A 19,644-nucleotide genomic window follows, 5' to 3' on the forward strand; every position below is an offset into this window, starting at 1 on the left:
GAGTGAGTACAACCGTGCCGTCCGGCACCGCGCTGCGCAGTCCAGGCAACCCTGCACCTTGCCAACCCTGCCTCCCCGTCACCTCACCGGGCCCCGGGACCACCAATCCCTACCCACGGAGGGGGGAAAACAACATCCCAGCTGCTCCCTACCATCGCTCCCGGGATATCCCTCACCAGCAGCAGTAGTGTCCAACCTCACCACAACCCGTCGGTGGCGTCACGGACCAAATCCTCAAAACCAAACTACCCCCTTTCACTCACGGGTGAGGAGCGCCGCTCGAGTCCCCGGATCCGGCCCACCGCTCGAGCCACCGAGCAGCGCCGGACCCGAGCGTTAGCGAGCGCAGCGGCTTCCTCCCCGCCCGCGACACATGGATATATTTAGGCAAATTTAAAGACTTCTGTCTTTTCTTATATATTTACATTTTTGCATGTTGTAGCGCCTCTGACCACCACTTAATAGGGTAGAAGTGCACAGCCTTTGCTTTTACAAATCTATACATTCACTTTGAGCCTGTGCACCATTCAGCTCTATAATGATCACTTCTGACCTCTGGTTTCAGCAATTGGTGTAGCTATCCCCATAATAAAAATTATTTAAAAACTTTAATTTTCCCCTTTAAGACATTATAAAGCAAACACATCACAGCCTAGGTATCATTTACATTGCATGTGATGGCAAAAATTTCTAAACACTGATCATTGAGCAAATCCTTCTGTCACTTCTTGTAACCTCAGACAGACTTGAGGATGCGGAGATCAGGGCTCAGTGAGGCCGGATCATCACTGTGGCCCTTATTCAGAGACGACAGATTGTTGCATTACTGATAAGAGATGACAGTTGGTGCTTATAAGATTCTATTTTAGAGAGGCGGGACGATGAGAAGGGAGGAGCTAGAGAAGAGCTCCTCCCTCTATCTACATAGAATCTTATCAGCACCAACGGTCATCTGCTCACTCAGTAATGTAACAATCTGTTTTCCTAAATACAGATAATACCCAGGAATTGACAATTTTGAGCAGAAAGATACGATCGCCTGTTATTTTAACAGCCCAAAAAAAACATAATTCTGGCGTTATTTTTTTTGTTACTAATCAGATTAATTTATTTATATTTTAATAGATTTGACTTCTACAAATACAGCAATACCAACTATGTGTTTTATTTATTTATTTTTTTAAACCCCTTAATAATTGGGCCAAATATTTCAAATGTGACCAGTGTCACTACGTAGCAATAACTCTGGAACGCATCAACATATCTCAGTGATTTTGAGACTGTTTTTTCGTGACACATTATATATACTTTAGGATACTGGAAAAGCTAGCTTGATCTGTTTTGTGTTTATTTATAAAAATATCTGAAATTTGACAAAAATTTCAAAAGTTTCAAACTTTGATCAATTATCCCTTTAACCCAGATATTCACACCACACAAGCTAAGGGCTTAAGTGCCCATGGACTGTGTCAACACGGATTGTGGCTGATGCAGCAGGTGGTCAGCTATAGTGTAAAGCTGATAGCTAATGCATTTTCACCCATGGGGGGAATGTTATTTTATACCTCAGGTCAGTAAAAGTATATAATGATGGCTACTAAGGGATTAATGGAGCAAAAGGGGGGGCAATTTGAATTTTTTTTTTAACTTTTTACTGTATTTAAGGCCCCTTAGGAGACTTAAAAATGAGATTGTCTGATCACTTGTGTTATACATAGCAGTGCATCAGCACTGCTATGTATAGTGAATATCACAATTTCCTCTAAATGCTGGATTTTGCACAAGAATTGTACTGACAGGCACCGGGGTATTCAGCTGATATGGCAACCTAATGACACCCCACAATTACGTCATGGGCATGCCAATGGTTGCAGCATATTCATCAGCTCTGTATAATGGCTAGATCTGCAGCAGAGAAAACATTGATTTTATCTAAATGACAGCAAATGGCTCAGTAAGTGACACATCGCTGGAATCAGGGTCTGTGTCTCTACATTATGCTGCTCTCAGATGGGGGGAGCAAAAACCTGGTGACAGATTCCCTTTCAATGTCGCTGTCAGAGATTGACAGCAGCTTTTAAAAGGTTAACTGCCTTCATCTGATCTGCCATTATTTACAGAGAAAGATGTGGGCTTGGAGTGCAAGCCCACATCAAAGGCAGGGTCACAACCTTTGATGAACATATACAATGTGTCCACCACCATTAACTTGAGAACGGCGGCAGCTATAGGCATAGAAGTGGTGTCTAGGTATAGTAATGTAGCCATGCGCTATGCAATGAAACCACCTATAGCGCCACCTGGTGGAAAACAACAGAGTTAGCATTTTTATCTCAAAAACGGAACAAGATATAGAAAAAACAAAAAGTGAACTACAAAGTTGTAGGGCATCATCAATTTAATATGACCTTGCATACAGAAATTCTATGATTAGAACGTGTAAAACTCACAAGGCTGCGGACGTGAAGCGATACCTCATGGAGACCTTCCTACAAGTCATTGGGTATGGTGGCTGTGTGGAGTGGCTTCCAAGCTCACCTGACCTGACCCCATTGGACTTCTTTCCGTGAGGTCACATCAAACAGCAGGTGTATGCGACCCCTCCACCAACATTGCAGGACCTACGACGACGTATAACAGATGCTTGTGCAAACGTGTCACCTACCATATTGCACAACATGCAGCAAGATACAGTATGCTGTCCAGGGTGCAGATGTGCATTGCAGCTGACGGGGGCCACTTTGAGCATCAAAGTTAAATGAGCGCCATATGCATGACCAGCATTCAATGTTTTGGGGGGGTCAGGGGTTTCATATAGCATTTCTATATGCAAGGTGTCGATTTGTATTGAATTGATGATATCCTACAATTTTTTAATTCACTTTTTTTTCCCTCTATCTCGTTCTGTTTTCGAGATAAAAATGCTAACTCCATTGTTTTCCACCAGGTGGCGCTATAGGTGGTTTCATTGCGCAGTGTATGGCTACTTTACTATACCTAGACACCACTTCTATGCCTATAGCTGCCGCCCTTCTCAAGTTAATGGCGGTGGACAGGATATGGGTGGACACACTATGTCAAAGGTTGTGAAGGGCTTAAAGTATAAGAAGGAGTGTTGGAAGTGATATTGCCCCCATAAAGTCTTAATCTCAACATTGAGTCTGGGAGGGATGATAACATACATGAAGATACAGAAGAATTTGTACAAGTCTATATCTACAGAAAATCTGTGGTTAGTTCTCCAAGATGTTTGGAACAACCGCAGTGTAGTGTTCCTTTGAAAACTGTGCGCAAGTGTACCTTAGATAATGCTTTAAAGGGAAATGGTCACATCAAATATTGATTTTTGAAAATCATTACTTTGCAGTTTTTGCCCCTTACCCACCTCGAATTTTGCTCAGTATTGTGTGTGTGTGTGTGTATGTATATATATATTATATATATATATATATATATATATATATATATATATATATACACACATATATATATATATACACACACACACACATATATATATACATGAGCTAATGGTGTCATGCAAACATTAAACATGTGTTCGGCGTATCCACAACTGGGACAAAACATCCAAAAGCATAATGTAATATGGGAGACAGCATTATATCGATCCAATTCATTCAGCCAGGTGATTGTTGAGCGGAGATGTTCTTGGTACTGGAAACAAATCTAATATATAAAGCTGTGTGTGTATGTCTGCTAAAGGAATTTGCACCGTCGCATTTACAACCACGAAATTTTGCACAGACGCCCCATGTGACCCAGGGAACGTCATAGACTATGTTTTGACAGGAAAATTTAACCCCACGCTTTAGTTACTCTCTAAAATCCTGCCTCCATTAAACTGAATGGAGGTGGGCGTTACAGGCTATTAATAGGTTGTTTTAGGAACAAAATAAACTGTTAGTATAAGAATCTTATGTGTGAGATAATAAGATGTCGGTGGGGAGACGGGCAAAGCGACAGACGGGTACACACAGAGACAGACACAGAGATATAGAGAGCCAGACAGACACACAGAGATGGAGACAGATTGTTTGTCTGTATTTGTATCAGTCTGACACAGACAGACAGCGACACACAGACAGAGACTAGGAGAGAGACCGAGAGACCGTTACTATCCCAGGCAACTCCTGGGTACTACAGCTAGTTAGTAATATCGTTTGGTTTTCAGTGATGACTACTGTACACGTTCACATCCATCTAAACTAACAGTGGAGAAGTATGTAGAATTTTCCCCTAGATCAGTAACAACGTGGCAGAAGCAGAAACATACAACTGGCCATAAAGACGAGACCATTTTTTATGTCTAATTTCATCTGGTCATTTTATCATCAGTATAGAGACAACAGTAAGACGAAAATGTGGAGACTTTAATAAGATGATGAGTTTCCTTTCATACGACTATAACTCAGACTTCCCAATCGGATGTTTTATTCAACACTTACAAGGATGGAGAGGTTTTTGTTTTTTTCAACTGAAGCAAACATACATTTGGCAAATGACATATCCAAGGTGGCTCTGCAAACTTAAAAAACAGTTATTCTTCTACCGATTCCTGTGATCGCTCTTCGTTGCTTGCATGGGATAATTTGGCTTCGGGTTTCTGTTCTTCTAAAAAAATTGTTGGTCTTTTTGCCGCGCAACACATTTTTGCCAGATGAAATCCAGTTCATCCTAAGAATCCTCATCCAGTAACGTAATATACCGTGTGGCAAGAAAAAAAATCAATTCCAAAAATTACCCTGGCCTTTCTCTTCTTTAATAAAGGCATTCACATTTAGCTATCTAATGAAGAATACCTAAGCTAGCAACAACATTAGGATAACAAGACTCTACACAGACTGAGGTATCGGAATTATTCCAGCAATGTCAATAGGGCATTTATATGATCATATATACACATTATATTGCTAAATTAGAAACATTATACTTAGTTTAGCTTATATACGAGGTCTGAGACTCTTTAAGTGCTCGTTATCATGGATTTCTAATTACTTACATGTAAATGGACTTAAAATGAGATGAACATCATTATGGATTTTGTTTTTGGCTAAAATATGGGACCTTTTTGTAATATTTTGCTTCTACAGCCTCTATGTATAACAGGTCACAGCTGACTGCAGGAGAAGGGACCAGAAAATAGGTCAGTACACCTGGTCCGAGAACCGGCTTTGTAACCACCTTCTCTCTTTAAGTAAAGAATCTCATAAGTAAGAATATTTTAGCTAAGACGACTTCTGGAGACTGGAGAACAGTTACAGATTTTTCCCATCAGAACAAACGCATCGGAGGCACTGGTAATACAGTGATACGTAATGGCTGTGGAAGCCCAACCATCCAGAATTTTTACTGAAGTACCTTTTTCCCAAAAATATATGCATTGATTTTTTATATAGGGTGTCCATTACTTTAACTAGGAGACTAAAATCTAACTGCCTGTTATGTCCAGCACAGAGCCATCACGGACCGCTCCTGCCAGCAATTCAGCTGCTTCGCATCAACAGAGCAGCTATTCCTCTTCCGGGCAACTCTAGCAACTGGGTGCGACTACTGACATCATGCTGATGATAGGTGGTAAAACAATAGAGTATGGGGCTTGAGTAGAGATCCAGTCCATACAATGATATTAAAATAGACTCCGCCCTCAAAAAGAGATTATTTTAATGGCAATCAAAAATAAAAATTTATGGCGTTTCGGTAATTAACGGGAACTGTCACCAGGTTTGTTCTCCTGCAGCCACCAGTAAACTCTTATATACAGTATTCAAGAATGCTATATAGGAGCCCAGGCCGCTTTGTAACACGTAAAAATGACCTTTCATTATACTCACACGTAGGGCAGTGTTTACCTCAGTCCAGTGCCTCTTATCTTCCTTCCATCGCCATCCTCCTTTACAGCTCCTTGTGGATGACGCCTTCTACGTCATCTACACAGAGACCATAGCAGGGCAGAGAGAAGTGCATGTGCACAGGAGCGCAATGGAGGCCTCTGTGTGGATGACCTAAGACATGTCATCCACATGGAGCTGGGATGGAGGACAGCGATCACAAGGAGACAGGAGGGACCTGGCCACAACCAGCGATGCTCACTGGACAGGACCGCCCCGTAGGGGAGTATAATAAAAGCTGTTTTTTTATGTTATACAGAGCGGCCTAGGCATCTATATACAGTATTATAGAATGCTGTATATAAGGGCCCACTGGTGGTGGATGCAGCTTATAGTTGACAAATCTGGTGTCAGGTTCCCTTTAATTGTGGACCTTCATCAGAAAATGGACCGATTGTCGTGTGGTCTGAAGCATCAGTGAAGTCAGTGCACTGGTAAGCAGACAGCGCAGGCAATTGCCGTCGTGCTATAATCATTGATGCCTCAGACCACCTGACAATCGGCCCATTTTCTGATGAAGGTCCACAATTAAAGTATCGAACCATCAAAAGATTTTAATCTTGATTGTCATTAAAATCATGTATTCACTGTCTCTCTGAGTGCAGAGTTTATCGTCACATCATGCTGATGACAGGCAGCTCCCCGCAGTTAGGCAGCAAGGAGCCGACAGTCAATAAGCCTGACGGCAGCAGTCATGCCCAGTCAATAGAGCAGAGCAGAAGACTAGATGACAGCGCAAGCTGCTGAATTGCCGGAAGAGGTCTGTGTCAGTTATAACAGGCAAGTAGTTATCAACTACCGGCCCGTAAGTTCTTAGGCACATAATAAAACAAAACAAAAAAAAACTAAAGTCCTGGATAACCCCTCTAAGAAGTATCCATATAAAGAGATTTCACAGGATTAGAAAAACGGCTGCTTTTTCTCTACAGTGTGCCCGTTATGACAGCTCAGGTTATTTAACATTAATGTTGTACACGGCAAAATAAAAAAAAAAAAAAAACTTTTTTCTCCATCAAAGCTGAACACATCTCATTCCATCACTGTCTCCAATCTGTTAGTGAATATTTGGTTTATTTTTCATGAATAAATGGCAAATTCTAAATAGAAGGCTTTGAATAAATATATTATGTATAAAACAATGTGTTTCATTTCTACTTATTCTATGCTCGGATGGTTTTAGAAGATTAACTGTTTTTATCTCAGGGTGGTATGAGGAGTTTTTAGGCCTGCGGAGGAGAGGTAAATGGTCCCCTTATCATTGCCTGGATGAGCCATGTGATCACAGTCCAAACACAATGAGGAAAGTCTTCTGTGTATTATGTGCAGAACATCACATCTAATTTCAATACATATAATAAAAAAACTTTTTAAATACAATTTATTTTTTTACTGCATAAAGTGAATGGTTTTCTGCTATTAAAAGGGATTTAGAACATTTCTTAGATATAATTAACCACGTAAACCCTGGTTATATACTCACTACCAGTATCGGGCATATATCTGCATAAATACTGGAGGAGGTTTTTGGCAGGTCCTGCCAACCTTCATTTCCTCTGTGACCCAAGACTTCTTTATTTTTGCCATTCCTTGAATCTTATCATTGTCCTTTATTGATGGACAGCAGGCTAGGTCTATAAGCAGATACATTGACGATCTACGCCGAGCATCGTTTATATCCATCTGAATGTTGGACAGTGGATGGGAGAATCTGATGCTCCTTTCTTTAAAATAAAAGGGTTTTTTTCACTTTTTTCTTTTTTAAAACAAATAACTTTGAAATGTTATATTCTATAAACCTGGGAATGTTTTAAATTTTCAGTTATGGCTGTCTGATAACTAACTCCAGCACTTCAGAAAATTACATGAAGGAGAATTCAACAAGGAATGGAAATAATCACTCTCCAATTCAGTATAACAGACCCCAAAAAAAGGACTCAAGGAATGATATGGAGTAAACCTGGCAAAATTGCAGAAAGCTTAAGATCTAGAACAAAAAGAAAAAGAAAAAAAAATCTGTATTTACAAACAAACATAAAAAGAATAGATCCTTTCCTGGATCAGATCATAAAAAATAAGGACATACTTTTTTTTTCTTTTACATCTTTCACTAACAGAGAGGCAGCAACAAATTGCAAACTGAGGAGTTGCGCGCCTGTCAGACAATGAAAGTTCCTTGAAGGAGGTGCTTTAATAATCCTGGGCCTGGTAGCCCTGTGTGCCTGCATCATAGCCATCTGTGGGAGGCTGCTGGTAGCCAGCAGAAGGGTCTAAGTCATCATTGCTGGCATAGGGGGGGTAAGGAGGCCCCTGATCTTGGCTTGGGTCCATGTAGTCCTGAGAGAACAATGCGGAGTCAGAGCCCAGGCGATAGCGTTGGTAGGCCAGCACAGCTTGTCCCGCCTTCAATCAATGAGGAATGGAAATTAATGGGGCAAGGAGTGGTAGGGAAGCACAAGGTATGGGGCCAAGAGAGTGGAGAAGATGGAAAGGACAAAAGAGAAACAGACACCCAACACCATAGTTAGTAATTGTTAAATTAGCATTATGTAACATAAAAGAATGCTTTCCTAATTCTACAACAGACTTGGCCCTGAAGTTACACTAGGGCACACCATACTTATTAGACAATGTTCATTCAACCAACAGTTATCTCTTCTAAACCATCCCATATACATGCACGCTCGTCTTGGCAGAGTATGCATGTGTGCTTAATAGGGAGAGCAGAGTTAGCAGCTTACCTCTCACAGGAACAAAAAAAAAAAAAAGTTCTGCCATTTGGGAGAGTTAGGAAGCCCCCCTCTCCCCCCATGCATTAGACCTCCTTCGCACGTCCATGTGTCCAGTAAGTGTTACGTCTATTTTCACACGTACTGGAGACACGGACTCACATTTACCCATTAAAAAAAAAAAAAAAAAAAGAATGGGCTTGGTCACACAATCGTGTTTTCACACGGACCGTGTGGGGCACACGCGTCCATGTGCACCACATGGTGACATGTCTGTTATCTGCCAGCAGCACGGGTGTCACACGGACAATGTGATCTATGTGACATATACCGAAGAAAAACACAGGTCGCATAAAAATAAAGAATTTTTATACTTACCCGTCTCCGGCGTTACTGTATCCGGGCCCGCATATTAGGCTCATGAATATTCACTGCACTCACCGCGGACCAGGAAGTAACAGAAGCGCAGGAGAAAGCAGCAGTGGAGACATGTATACAAATTCATATTGTCCGTGCACTATCCGGATGTCACTTGGATAGCACACAGAACACGCACGCACACACTTGCACGTTCGTGTTTTGCGCGGATGTGTGTAGGAGGCCTTAGATGGTCATCAGCACTTACTGAAGTGGCAGGTTGATGAACAAGATTGTGCATGACCAGCTTAAACAGGTTATCTGATAAGTGATAAATACACTGAACAAAAATATAGACAACACTTGTTTTTCTCCCATTTTTCACAAGGGGAACTCAAAGATCTAACACTTTTTCTTTGTACACAAAAAGCCTTTTTCACTTAAATATTATTGACAAATTTGTCTAAATCTGTTAGTGATCACCTCTCCTGTGCTGAAAATCCATCCACCTCACGGCGTGGCATATCAAGATGCCAATTAGACAGCATGATTATTTCACAGGTGTGCCTTAGGCTGGCCACTATGCAAGGCCATTCCAAAATGTGCATTTTACAGTACTGGGTGGGTCTGAAGAGTGGCAGAAAACCAGTCCGTATCTAGTACGACCACCATTTTCCTCACGCAGTGCAACACATCTCCTTCCATAGAGTTGATCAGGTCGGTGATTGTGGCCTGTGGAGTGTTGGTCCGCTCCTATTCAATGGCTGGGGAGTTGCTGGATATTGGCAGGAACTTGAATACGCTGTTGTATACGCCGATCCAGAACATCCCAACATGCTGAATGGGTGACATGTCTGGCGAGTATGCTGCCATGTGAGAATTGGGATATTTTCAGCTTTCAGGATTTGTGTACAACATGGGGCCATGCATTATGATGCTGCAACATGAGGTGATGATCGTTGATAAATGAAATAAAGGCCTGAGGATCTCGTCACTATATCTCTGTGCATTAAACGTGGCATCAAAAAATGCACCTGTGTTCGTTGTCCATAATAGACGCCTGCCCATACCATAACCCAACCGCCTCCATGGGGCACTCAGTTCACAATGGTGATATTAGCAAACTGCTCACCCACAAGACATCATACATATAGTCTGCCTTCTGCCCTATACAGTGATATCCGGGATTCATCCGTGAAGAGTACACCTCTCCAACATGCCAGACACCATAGATGTGAGCATTTGTCCACTCAAGTCGGTCACAGACTAAAGTGCAGTGAGGTGGAGACCCCGATGAGGATGATGAGCAGCTGATGATCTTCCCTGAGATAGTGTCTGACAGTTTGTGCAGAAATGCTTTGGTTATGCACCGATTGTTGCAGCAGCTGTCCGGTGGCCGGTCTCAGGTGATCTTGGAGGTGAGAATGCTGGATGTGGAGGTCCTAGGCTGGTGTGGTTACATGTGGTCTGCATTTATAAGGCCAGTTGGATGTTCTGCCAAATTCTCTGAAAACACCTCTGGAGACAACTTATGGTATAGAAATGAACATTCAATCCACGGGCAACATCTCTGGTGACATTCCTGCAGTCAGCATGACAATTGCACGCTCCCTCAAAACGTGCGACACCTGTAGCATTGTGCTGTGTGATAAAACTGCACATTTTAGAGTGGCCTTTTATTGTGGCCAGCCTAAGGTACACCTCTGTGCAATAATCATGCTGTCTAATCAGCATCTTGATATGTCACACCTGTGAGGTGGATGGATTATCTCAGCATAGGAGAAGTGTCCACTAACACAAATTTATACAAATTTGTGAACATTTGAGAGAAAAAGGCCTTTTGTGTACATAGAAAGTCTCCCATGTTTGAGTTCAGCTCCTGAAAAACGGGAGCAAAAAAATTAAACTGTAGCTTTTATATTTTTGTTCAGTGTATATCGGCGTTTAGGTCTAGCCACTGGAATACTCCATCTTGAAAACAGTCCTAAAGTCCCCTGTGTGAGCAGAGCAGCAGTACGCATGCATGGACATCTCTGCATCACATGTGCTCCTTTCACTATGTATAGCAGAGGTGGTACAACATGCATGTTACTAACCCATTTACATAGGGGATTGTGGGACCCCCATACAATAATCACTTATTCTATGGATGATAAGTGTATTTAGTGGGAAAAAACATTTTAAAAAGGGGTATTCTCAAGTTGTCTCGGGGCAATTCACAGCTATGCAGTCTCCTTACTTCCTGGTTACTGGCAGGTCGGGCTCGCCTCTTCCTTGACTCACAGTTCTGGTGAATAGCAGAGATGTAATAATAGAACTCTAAGGCTATGTGCACATGTAGCGTTCTGCCCTGCAGAAATTTCTGCAGCGATTTGAACAGCACACGTGCGCTTCAAATCGCTGCAGAAAGAGTCTGTAATGAAAAAAAAAAAAGCAGATTCCATGCGCTCTGAGTGCAGCCCCTCCCATTAGCAGAGCGGGGACTGCATGCAGAGCGCACGGAATAAGTGACATGTCACTTAGAACACGCGCTTCGGGCAGCAGCCGAAGCGCTGCGCTCTAATACGCCACGTGCGCACGTCTCCTGCATAATCTTCATAGATTATTCTGGGGACGCAGGACGCATGCAGTTACGCTGCGGTGCAGATCGCAGCGTAACTGCATGCAAATACACAACGTGCGCATATAGCCTAAAGCTCAAAACCCAAGATGTGCTGTAATATTCACATAACAAACCTCTGGTATCAGTCTGTTACCACTGTATTTGCATGTACAGATAAGAGTGCAATTGAACAAGCACACAAATGTAAAAGCCATGCTGAGGAGTGCTCGGGCTTATGATGCTACAGGATTGGTAAAAGCAGCTCATTAGGATCCAAGAGAGAGGGACAGGGTGGTGAGCAGCTAACTACTGTATAAAAATCAATGCCCTGGAGAGACCTCAGTGGTATGTTAAGAGGTAACTCCTCTCCTGGAATATAACTACTGAGCACCCTTATCCCAGATCCGGGGAAACTCTGGTGATTGAGCTCCATGGAAACTAGCTGTACACTGTTAAAGAAAAAAAGTTAGAATGACAGAAAATAGGAAAAACAACAAGTCAAATTGCAAACTTGCTTACTTTCATATTATATAATTTAATCAATTTAATAACTTGAGAATACCCCTTTAAAGCAAAGTTCCTATGATGGGTATTTGGTGCAAAAAAACTGCAACATCAAAAATTCAGCCATTAGCTAAAATTAGATTACTTGTGATTTCTTAGTGTATTTACACAGTGTCAAAAGATCACAAAGCCTTATCGTGGGAACTCAACCTAAAGGCCCCGTCACACTAAACAACATCGCTAGCAACATCGCTGCTAAGGAACAACTTTTGTGACGTTGCTAGCGATGTTGCTGTGTGTGACATCCAGCAACAACCTGGCCCCTGCTGCGAGGTCGTTGGTTGTTGCTGAATGTCCTGGGCCATTTTTTAGTTGTTGCTGTCCCGCTGTGAAGCACAGATCGCTGTGTGTGACAGCGAGACAGCAACAACTAAATGTGCAGGCAGCAGGAGCCGGCTTCTGTGGACTCTGGTAACCACAGTAAACATCGGGTAACCAAGAAGCCCTGTCCTTGGTTACCCGATACTTACCTTCGTTACCAGCCTCCGCCGCTCTCAGCTGTCAGTGCCGGCTCCTGCTCTGTGCACATGTAGCTGCAGTACACATCGGGTAATTAACTCCATGTGTACTGTTAGCTAGGAGAGCAGGGAGCCAGCACTAAGCGGTGTGTGCTGGTAACCAAGGTAAATATCGGGTTGGTTACCCGATATTTACCTTAGTTACCAAGCGCAGCATCTTCCACGCGGCGCTGCTGGCTGGGGGCTGGTCACTGGTTGCTGGTGAGCTCACCAGCAACTCATGTAGCCACGCTCCAGCAATCCCTGCCAGGTCAGGTTGCTGGTGGGATCGCTGGAGCGTCGCAGTGTGACATCTCACCAGCAACCTCCTAGCAACTTACCAGCGATCCCTATCAGGTTGGATCGTTGTTGGGATCGCTGGTAAGTTGTTTAGTGTGACTGGGCCTTAAGGGTCAGTTCCTAAGTGGCAGAAGACTGGTTAAATTCATCAGAATGGAGTTGTCAGACATGAACCCCTCCTGCAACAAGAACAGGAGTGTGGGAAATCATCCTAATGCTTTGTACAGCTATTCTCCAGTGTTGGAGTGAATTCAGATGAGCATTTTACTAGGACGTGTGCCCTCTGGGTGCAGCGCAGACCTCACGTCGAGAGCACGTGCACCCAGTATAGCCAGCGTGCCAGTGCATATGGCCGATTTGCCATATAACCAGCACACGAAGCCGGTCAAGGCTACAAATTGCACCCTGAGTTTTAGTATAACCATCTGAACCCATCATATAACAAAAAGGTTAGATAAAACATTCCTTACAGATAAGAATATGAAAAAAAACACAATAATATAAAAATACTGAAAGTAGATAACTAACAACATTTTATTAACTTGTACCAGTGCTTGGACTAACGTAATAATGCATCTCAAGTATCATTACAAGAAGGTAAACAATATCCAGGTATAAAGGACAATATAGGATTCCAGGAGAAACTGGAGGTGGAAGAATAGGAACAATAAGTCTATTATAATTGAACGGTAAACAAGGTTCATTAACACATTAAGACATTGGACACTCGCTAAATCTTAGAAATGGCTGGTGTTTTTATACTCCTCCGTTTGTTTGGCACAAATACCTGACATGCGCTAAAAAGGAATGGCACTTAAAGGGTTACCCCAATCCCCATAGATGGATATTGTCAGATCGTGCTTAAAAAAAAAAAAAACCCAAAAAACACACTTTTGCAATTTACTGCTTAAAAATTTGCAGCCATTCTTGAGATATTAACACTTTTTTACTCCTTGTTGCCTAGGAGACCGACCACCACTGCTGTCTAGATTCCGAGCACTACACAGCAGCTGGATTTGACTAGGAGGTAACAGTGCATTTTGGCAGTCCTGGCCAGCTCAAGTAGTGCAGACAAGCTCAATAGAAGAAGAGGAAAAAAAAAAAAAGCTTGTAAGCACTGTACATCGACTGATATCTAGCAGTAGTGGTTAGTTTCCAAGGTAGCAAGTAAACAAAACAAAACAAAAAAAAACAAACAAAGTGTAAAAAGGGGTTGTATATGACCCAGACAACCCCATCTCAGTCCCTATGTTTCCCCCAGGGAAATAAGACCTATACTTATTTACAGTGCTGGTGCATTTCCAGTGGTGTCGGCACTGGCTCTCCTGAGGATTGTGGGTCATTGGCCACAGGGATCAAGTAACAATCTGTATCAGTGCTGGTTTCACTTTCCCCTTTCTTGGATGAAGGCATCAAGTGACACAATGTTACACAATCCTCAGGAGAGCCAGTGCCAACACTGCTGGAACCAGAGAGGAGTATAGCTGTTAATTTACTGGGAGGAAATCGTGATTGAGATGGGGTTGTCCGAGTATTGGAAACTCTATAACTTGTCAAGAATGGCCAAATTTTATAAAAGGCAGGTAACTAAACAATTCTCCTAGAATACCATCTCATGAAGATTGAGTACCCCCTTAAATTTTAGATAAATTGTATCTATTGTAATCAATTTAAGGTGGTACCATTTTGGTACTTCTAAACATATGCACCTCCCAGGGATCTCCTATCTGACACCAATAAGATGGACTGAGCGCCATTCAAGCCTCTTCAGATTTATAGGAGGTGGAGGGATTTACAGTCACAGTGCATTGTAGTCATCTTGGCATTAAGAGAATATAAAGCAGAGTAGTCCAGCTGTTTTCCTGATAAAATTGCTCAACGATGCCTTAATATGATGCTACCTTCTCTTCCACTAACACTTCAGGAAAACTTTTTTTACATAGTAATTACATAATAGTGCCACAATGCAGATTGTCTCTAACATCTTGCTTAGACTTACGACTAAGACACAGATAGGGGGAATACATCACGCTGGAGCACAGGATGTGTGTGTGACCTGAGGAACGTATCTACAGTGCAATGAAGATCAAAGAGCCGAATCCATAAAATAACCCGAGGGGTCTACATCATGTGCTCCAGCTCTGTAGATGTATAGGCCAGCTCTACTGCAGACACACACATAATACCAGACGTAAAGAAATCTTATAAACGGTAACACAGGACGGGGCGGGTAAGGCACTGCAGGTTACAACAGCTTGGTTAATAAAGTTATGGGAATGGTTGGGGGTTAGGGGGGAAAAGCCTGCTGTATTCCTCCTGGAAAGTAATTTCCTTCAGATGCTGTAGCCTCAGCACTGCTAGGATGGCCTGTGGAACGGACAAAATTACAAGATAATGAGATCCCTCCCCTACCAAAGAAACAGTCAGCAGGATACCCCACCAGATGCAACACAAGTTGTCCAGCGAAAAACATTAAAAAGAGGACTGTCCACTAAAATTGTTACTTAAAGAGAATCTACCAGCAGGATTTTCATATATAAAAGTAAAGCCGATGCTATACGGGACCCAGGATGCTGAATGCAAGCATAGCTTCGGTTCTGAGATTAGATGTTTTATTTCAGAAATATGTGCAAGTAAAGTTCCAGCAATGCATGGCTATTTGATTGACAGGTGCAATAGGAAGGGAATATGTGGGTCAGGTCTCCCTATCTATTCCCACCCATCTGCCTTCCTGCGCCGGAATTAACATCCATGAGAACGACAGGGGGAGGAAGGCAGACGGGCGGGAATAGATAGCAAAATCCGACCCACATATTCCCTTCCTGTTGCACCTGTCAATCAAATACTCATAGCAGTGCATTGTTGGAACTTTGGATGTTTTATTTCAGAACCATGTGCAAGTAAAGTTCCAACAATACACTGCTACGCGTATTTGATGGACAGGTGCAACAGGAAGGGAATATGTGGGTCGGATTTTGCTATCTATTCCCGCCTGTCTGCCTTCCTCCCCCTGTCGTTCTCATGGATGTTAATTCCAGTGCAAGAAGGAAGATGGGTGGGAATAGAGAGATCTGACCCACATATTCCCTTCCTGTTTCACCTGTCAATCAAATAGCAGTGCATTGCTGTAACACTTTGGATGTTTTATTTCAGAACTATGTGCAAGTAATCTCAGAAGAAAAGCTACGCTAAGATTCAGCATCCTAGAGCCAGTATAGTGCTGGCTTTACTTTATATATGAAAATCCTGATGGTTGGTCCTCTTTAAATGCATGTAATTGGCGATAAACTTTTTGCAAAAGGGTTTATGGTAATTACAAAATATTGTGTTTGTTTTCTTTAGCCTTGGGGTTGTAAAGTCTGTCGCTGGCTGCACAATGAATTAAAGGGGTTGTTAAAGAAGGCCCAGGATAGGACATCAATGTCTGGTTGGTGGGGGTGCGACACCCGGCACCTCGCCGATCAGCTGTTCCCGATGCCGGCGTGAGCCAGAACTACTCAGTTCCTGTACAGCAACGCTCAGTCAACGGTACAGTGACCGTAGCAAAGTACTAAATACCCACCCCCAATCCAAATCAAATCGGGAACCAGTATGTGGTGCCCAGCAGCAGCACTATACAGTTGACGGAGTGGTGCTGTGCAGGAACGGAGTAGTTATGGCCAACGGCGGCATCAGGAACAGCTGATCACCTGGGGGAGGGGTGTCACATCCCTACCAAACAGACAATGATGTCTTATACTATGCATCGGTCAATGTTAAAGTCCCGGTCAGCCCACTATGATAGTCTGATGGTGACTTGGTAACTCCTTTGTTAGGTCTTCATTTAGGCTACTTTCACACTTGCGTTCAGCGCAGTCCGTCACTATGGAGAATAGCGCAGTCCGTTAACGCACTGCGCTATTCTCCATAGACTTGTATGGACGACGCACTGTAACGCAAGTGTCAGCATTGCATCTGCTGGACGACGTTATTTTGACGCTGCGCCGGGCGGATGGAACGCTGCATGTAATGTTTTTTTGAGCAGCGGAAACCTTTATTTTTCACTACGCATGCGCTCTTTTTTTTTTTAAATCACAAACTTTATTTTATTTCTCGGTGGCCGAACATTCAGCTGAGCGCTCGGCCGCCGGCATGTCAGGGCACTCAGCTGAGCGCTCGGCCGCCGGCATGTCAGGGCACTCAGCTGAGCGCTCGGCCGCCGGCATGTCAGGGCACTCAGCTGAGCGCTCGGCCGCCGGCATGTCAGGGCACTCAGCTGAGCGCTCGGCCGCCGGCATGTCAGGGCACTCAGCTGAGCGCTCGGCCGCCGGCATGTCAGGGCAGTCAGCTGAGCGCTCGGCCGCCGGCATGTCAGGGCACTCAGCTGAGCGCTCGGCCGCCGGCATGTCAGGGCACTCAGCTGAGCGCTCGGCCGCCGGCATGTTATAGCGCTCAGCTGAGCGCTCGGCCGCCGGCATGTTATAGCGCTCAGCTGAGCGCTCGGCCGCCGGCATGTTATAGCGCTCAGCTGAGCGCTCGGCCGCCGGCATGTTATAGCGCTCAGCTGAGCGCTCGGCCGCCGGCATGTGAGAGCGCTCGGCCGCCGGCTATTAAGAGCGATCAGCTGATCGTTCACAATAGTCGGCTACCGGTACTGTAAAGAAGAAAAAAAATAAATAAATAACGCTTTCCGTTATTTTGTACGATCCGTAGCATTGCGTTGTGCCACTATATGCAACGCATCCGTTGCATCCGTCACACAAAGCAATGCTACGGAAGCCGTCCAACGCAAGTGTGAAACTAGCCTTAAGCGGGCTTTACACGCTACAATTTCGCTACAGCGACCTCGTTGGGGTCACGGATTTTGTGACGCACATCCGGCCACTGTAGCGATGTCGTAGCGTGTGACTCCTAGGAGCGATTTTGGATCGTTGCAAAAACTTCCAAAATCACTCCTCGTTGACATGGGGGTCCGCTGCCATTTATCGCTGCTGTCGCAGGGGCGAAGTTGTTCCTCGTTCCTGCGGCAGTGCACATCGCTACGTGTGACGCCGCAGGAACGAGGAACATCTCCTTACCTGCCTCCGGCCACAATGCGGAAGGAAGGAGGTGGGTGGGATGTTACGTCCCACTCATCTCCGCCCCTCCGCTTTCATTGGGCGGCCGCTTAGTGACGTCGCTGTGACGCCGAACGGACCGCCCCCTTAGAAAGGAGGCGGTACGCTGGTCACAACGACGTCGCTATGCAGGTAAGTATGTGTGATGGGGTGCCAGATTTTGTGCGCGATGGGCAGCGATATGCCCGTTTCGCACAAACGTTGGGGTGGGTCGCATGCTAGCGATATCGGGCCGGATATCGCAGCATGTAAAGCCACCCTTAGAGATCCTCTATGCAGAGTTATGACCGAAATCACATGAAAGTGAACAAAAGCCTGTTATAATGAAAACAAAGCAACATTTTTAATGAAACCCAATTGTAAAAATGATTTTTAGTCCTAAATACATGCATAAATTAATTTTAACAAATTTTATTTTTAACCTTTTTCACATGTTACAGTAATATGAACCAAATCTATAGAATTTGGCCAAGTATGAAATCACAGATAAATATAGGTGGGTTACTTATGAAATCTCCCCCCCAGGAGAATTTAGCCAAAAAGCTTGGCATCTAGTCATCGCCTCAATATGGCTTTATAAATAGGACAAGAGAGAAGGGATCATCTTCGAAAACAATAAAATTGCTTTCCTATCTGAACATTGCCGCTCCGGTGGTCTTCATCTGGACTTTGTCCATACAGCCACGTAACAGCCAAGACCAATGATTGGCTATGGGCTCGGGTGATTGATGAACGGGTGACTTTTACTGGAAGTGATAACTGATGGCCATCCTTGTCCATCTTCACCGGACCATTCAGCTAATCATTGATGATTGTATGGAGGGGAGGATATAATTCCAGTTCTGGTGAAGACCACCAAAGCAGAAGGTGTGCGGAGAACTGTGTAATACTTTATTTTACAACTATTCTTCTCTTTTGACAAAGTTGAAAAAGTTATGGAAAATGCATGAACTTTAATACACTTTGTGCTACCTTACACTACGCATGCCAAAGTGTAAAAACCCGAGTGGCCCAAACGTAAGGCTGACTGATATAACAAATGCCCATAATGACTGGAATAGGCACCTTGTGCTGCTGCGATACACATCTATGAAATACATGCGCCTAATGGGGTATCCGATACTTCTTGGCCAAGGTTTGTACCTGTGAAACGTTTAAACCGTCCAGCCGAGGCTTCACCTATCCCAAGCCCAAAATATAAACGTGTCCGACCTCATTGTTTAATAGTACAACTCACCCAAGTAAAGATGGAGAAGAATGAGAATGCTATGGCGGCACGGGCGGCGTCTGCGCCTTCATTCATCGGATTGTCATTCGGGTTAGACACTTGCCATTGGTTGGCCAAAAAGCAGAACCCAACGAACCAAAAAAACGACCAAACACCTATAAGGAAATGCAGCAGTTAGAGAAGTTAAGATTTTGCCAAATATTGACTAACAAATTTTTGAGGTACGATTTATTCCAGAACATAAAAAGGGAATAACATGCTTCTTTCTATCAATGTTACAACTATTGCATATAGTATTTGTAGGGGCAGATTAAGGGCATGGAATGTCTCCCAAACATGGACGCCTTATCTTGGCTGAATGGGAT

At 43.6% G+C, this 19,644-nt stretch overlaps 1 protein-coding gene across 3 annotated transcripts in view; it reads right to left on the reverse strand.

Annotated features, from left to right (window-relative positions):
* Positions 1 to 4,370: 4,370 nt before the first annotated feature.
* SYNGR1 (synaptogyrin 1) overlaps positions 4,371 to 19,644 on the reverse strand; it is a 74,343-nt gene continuing 59,069 nt past the window's right edge. For 2 of the 3 annotated variants that reach the window (XM_075321850.1, XM_075321851.1), the window contains exons 3-4: positions 19,289 to 19,434; positions 4,371 to 8,309 (exon numbers count right to left, since the gene is read on the reverse strand). In XM_075321850.1, coding sequence (XP_075177965.1) covers positions 8,097 to 8,309; positions 19,289 to 19,434 — 359 coding nt within the window. In that variant the 3' untranslated portion in view covers positions 4,371 to 8,096. Of the gene's footprint in view, positions 8,310 to 12,539; positions 15,323 to 19,288; positions 19,435 to 19,644 lie in introns of those variants that run through there. The other variant, XM_075321852.1, reaches the window with a different exon arrangement.

The sequence above is a fragment of the Anomaloglossus baeobatrachus genome, chromosome 8 (assembly GCF_048569485.1).
Source record: "Anomaloglossus baeobatrachus isolate aAnoBae1 chromosome 8, aAnoBae1.hap1, whole genome shotgun sequence".
Classification (NCBI taxonomy): Eukaryota; Metazoa; Chordata; class Amphibia; order Anura; family Aromobatidae; genus Anomaloglossus; species Anomaloglossus baeobatrachus.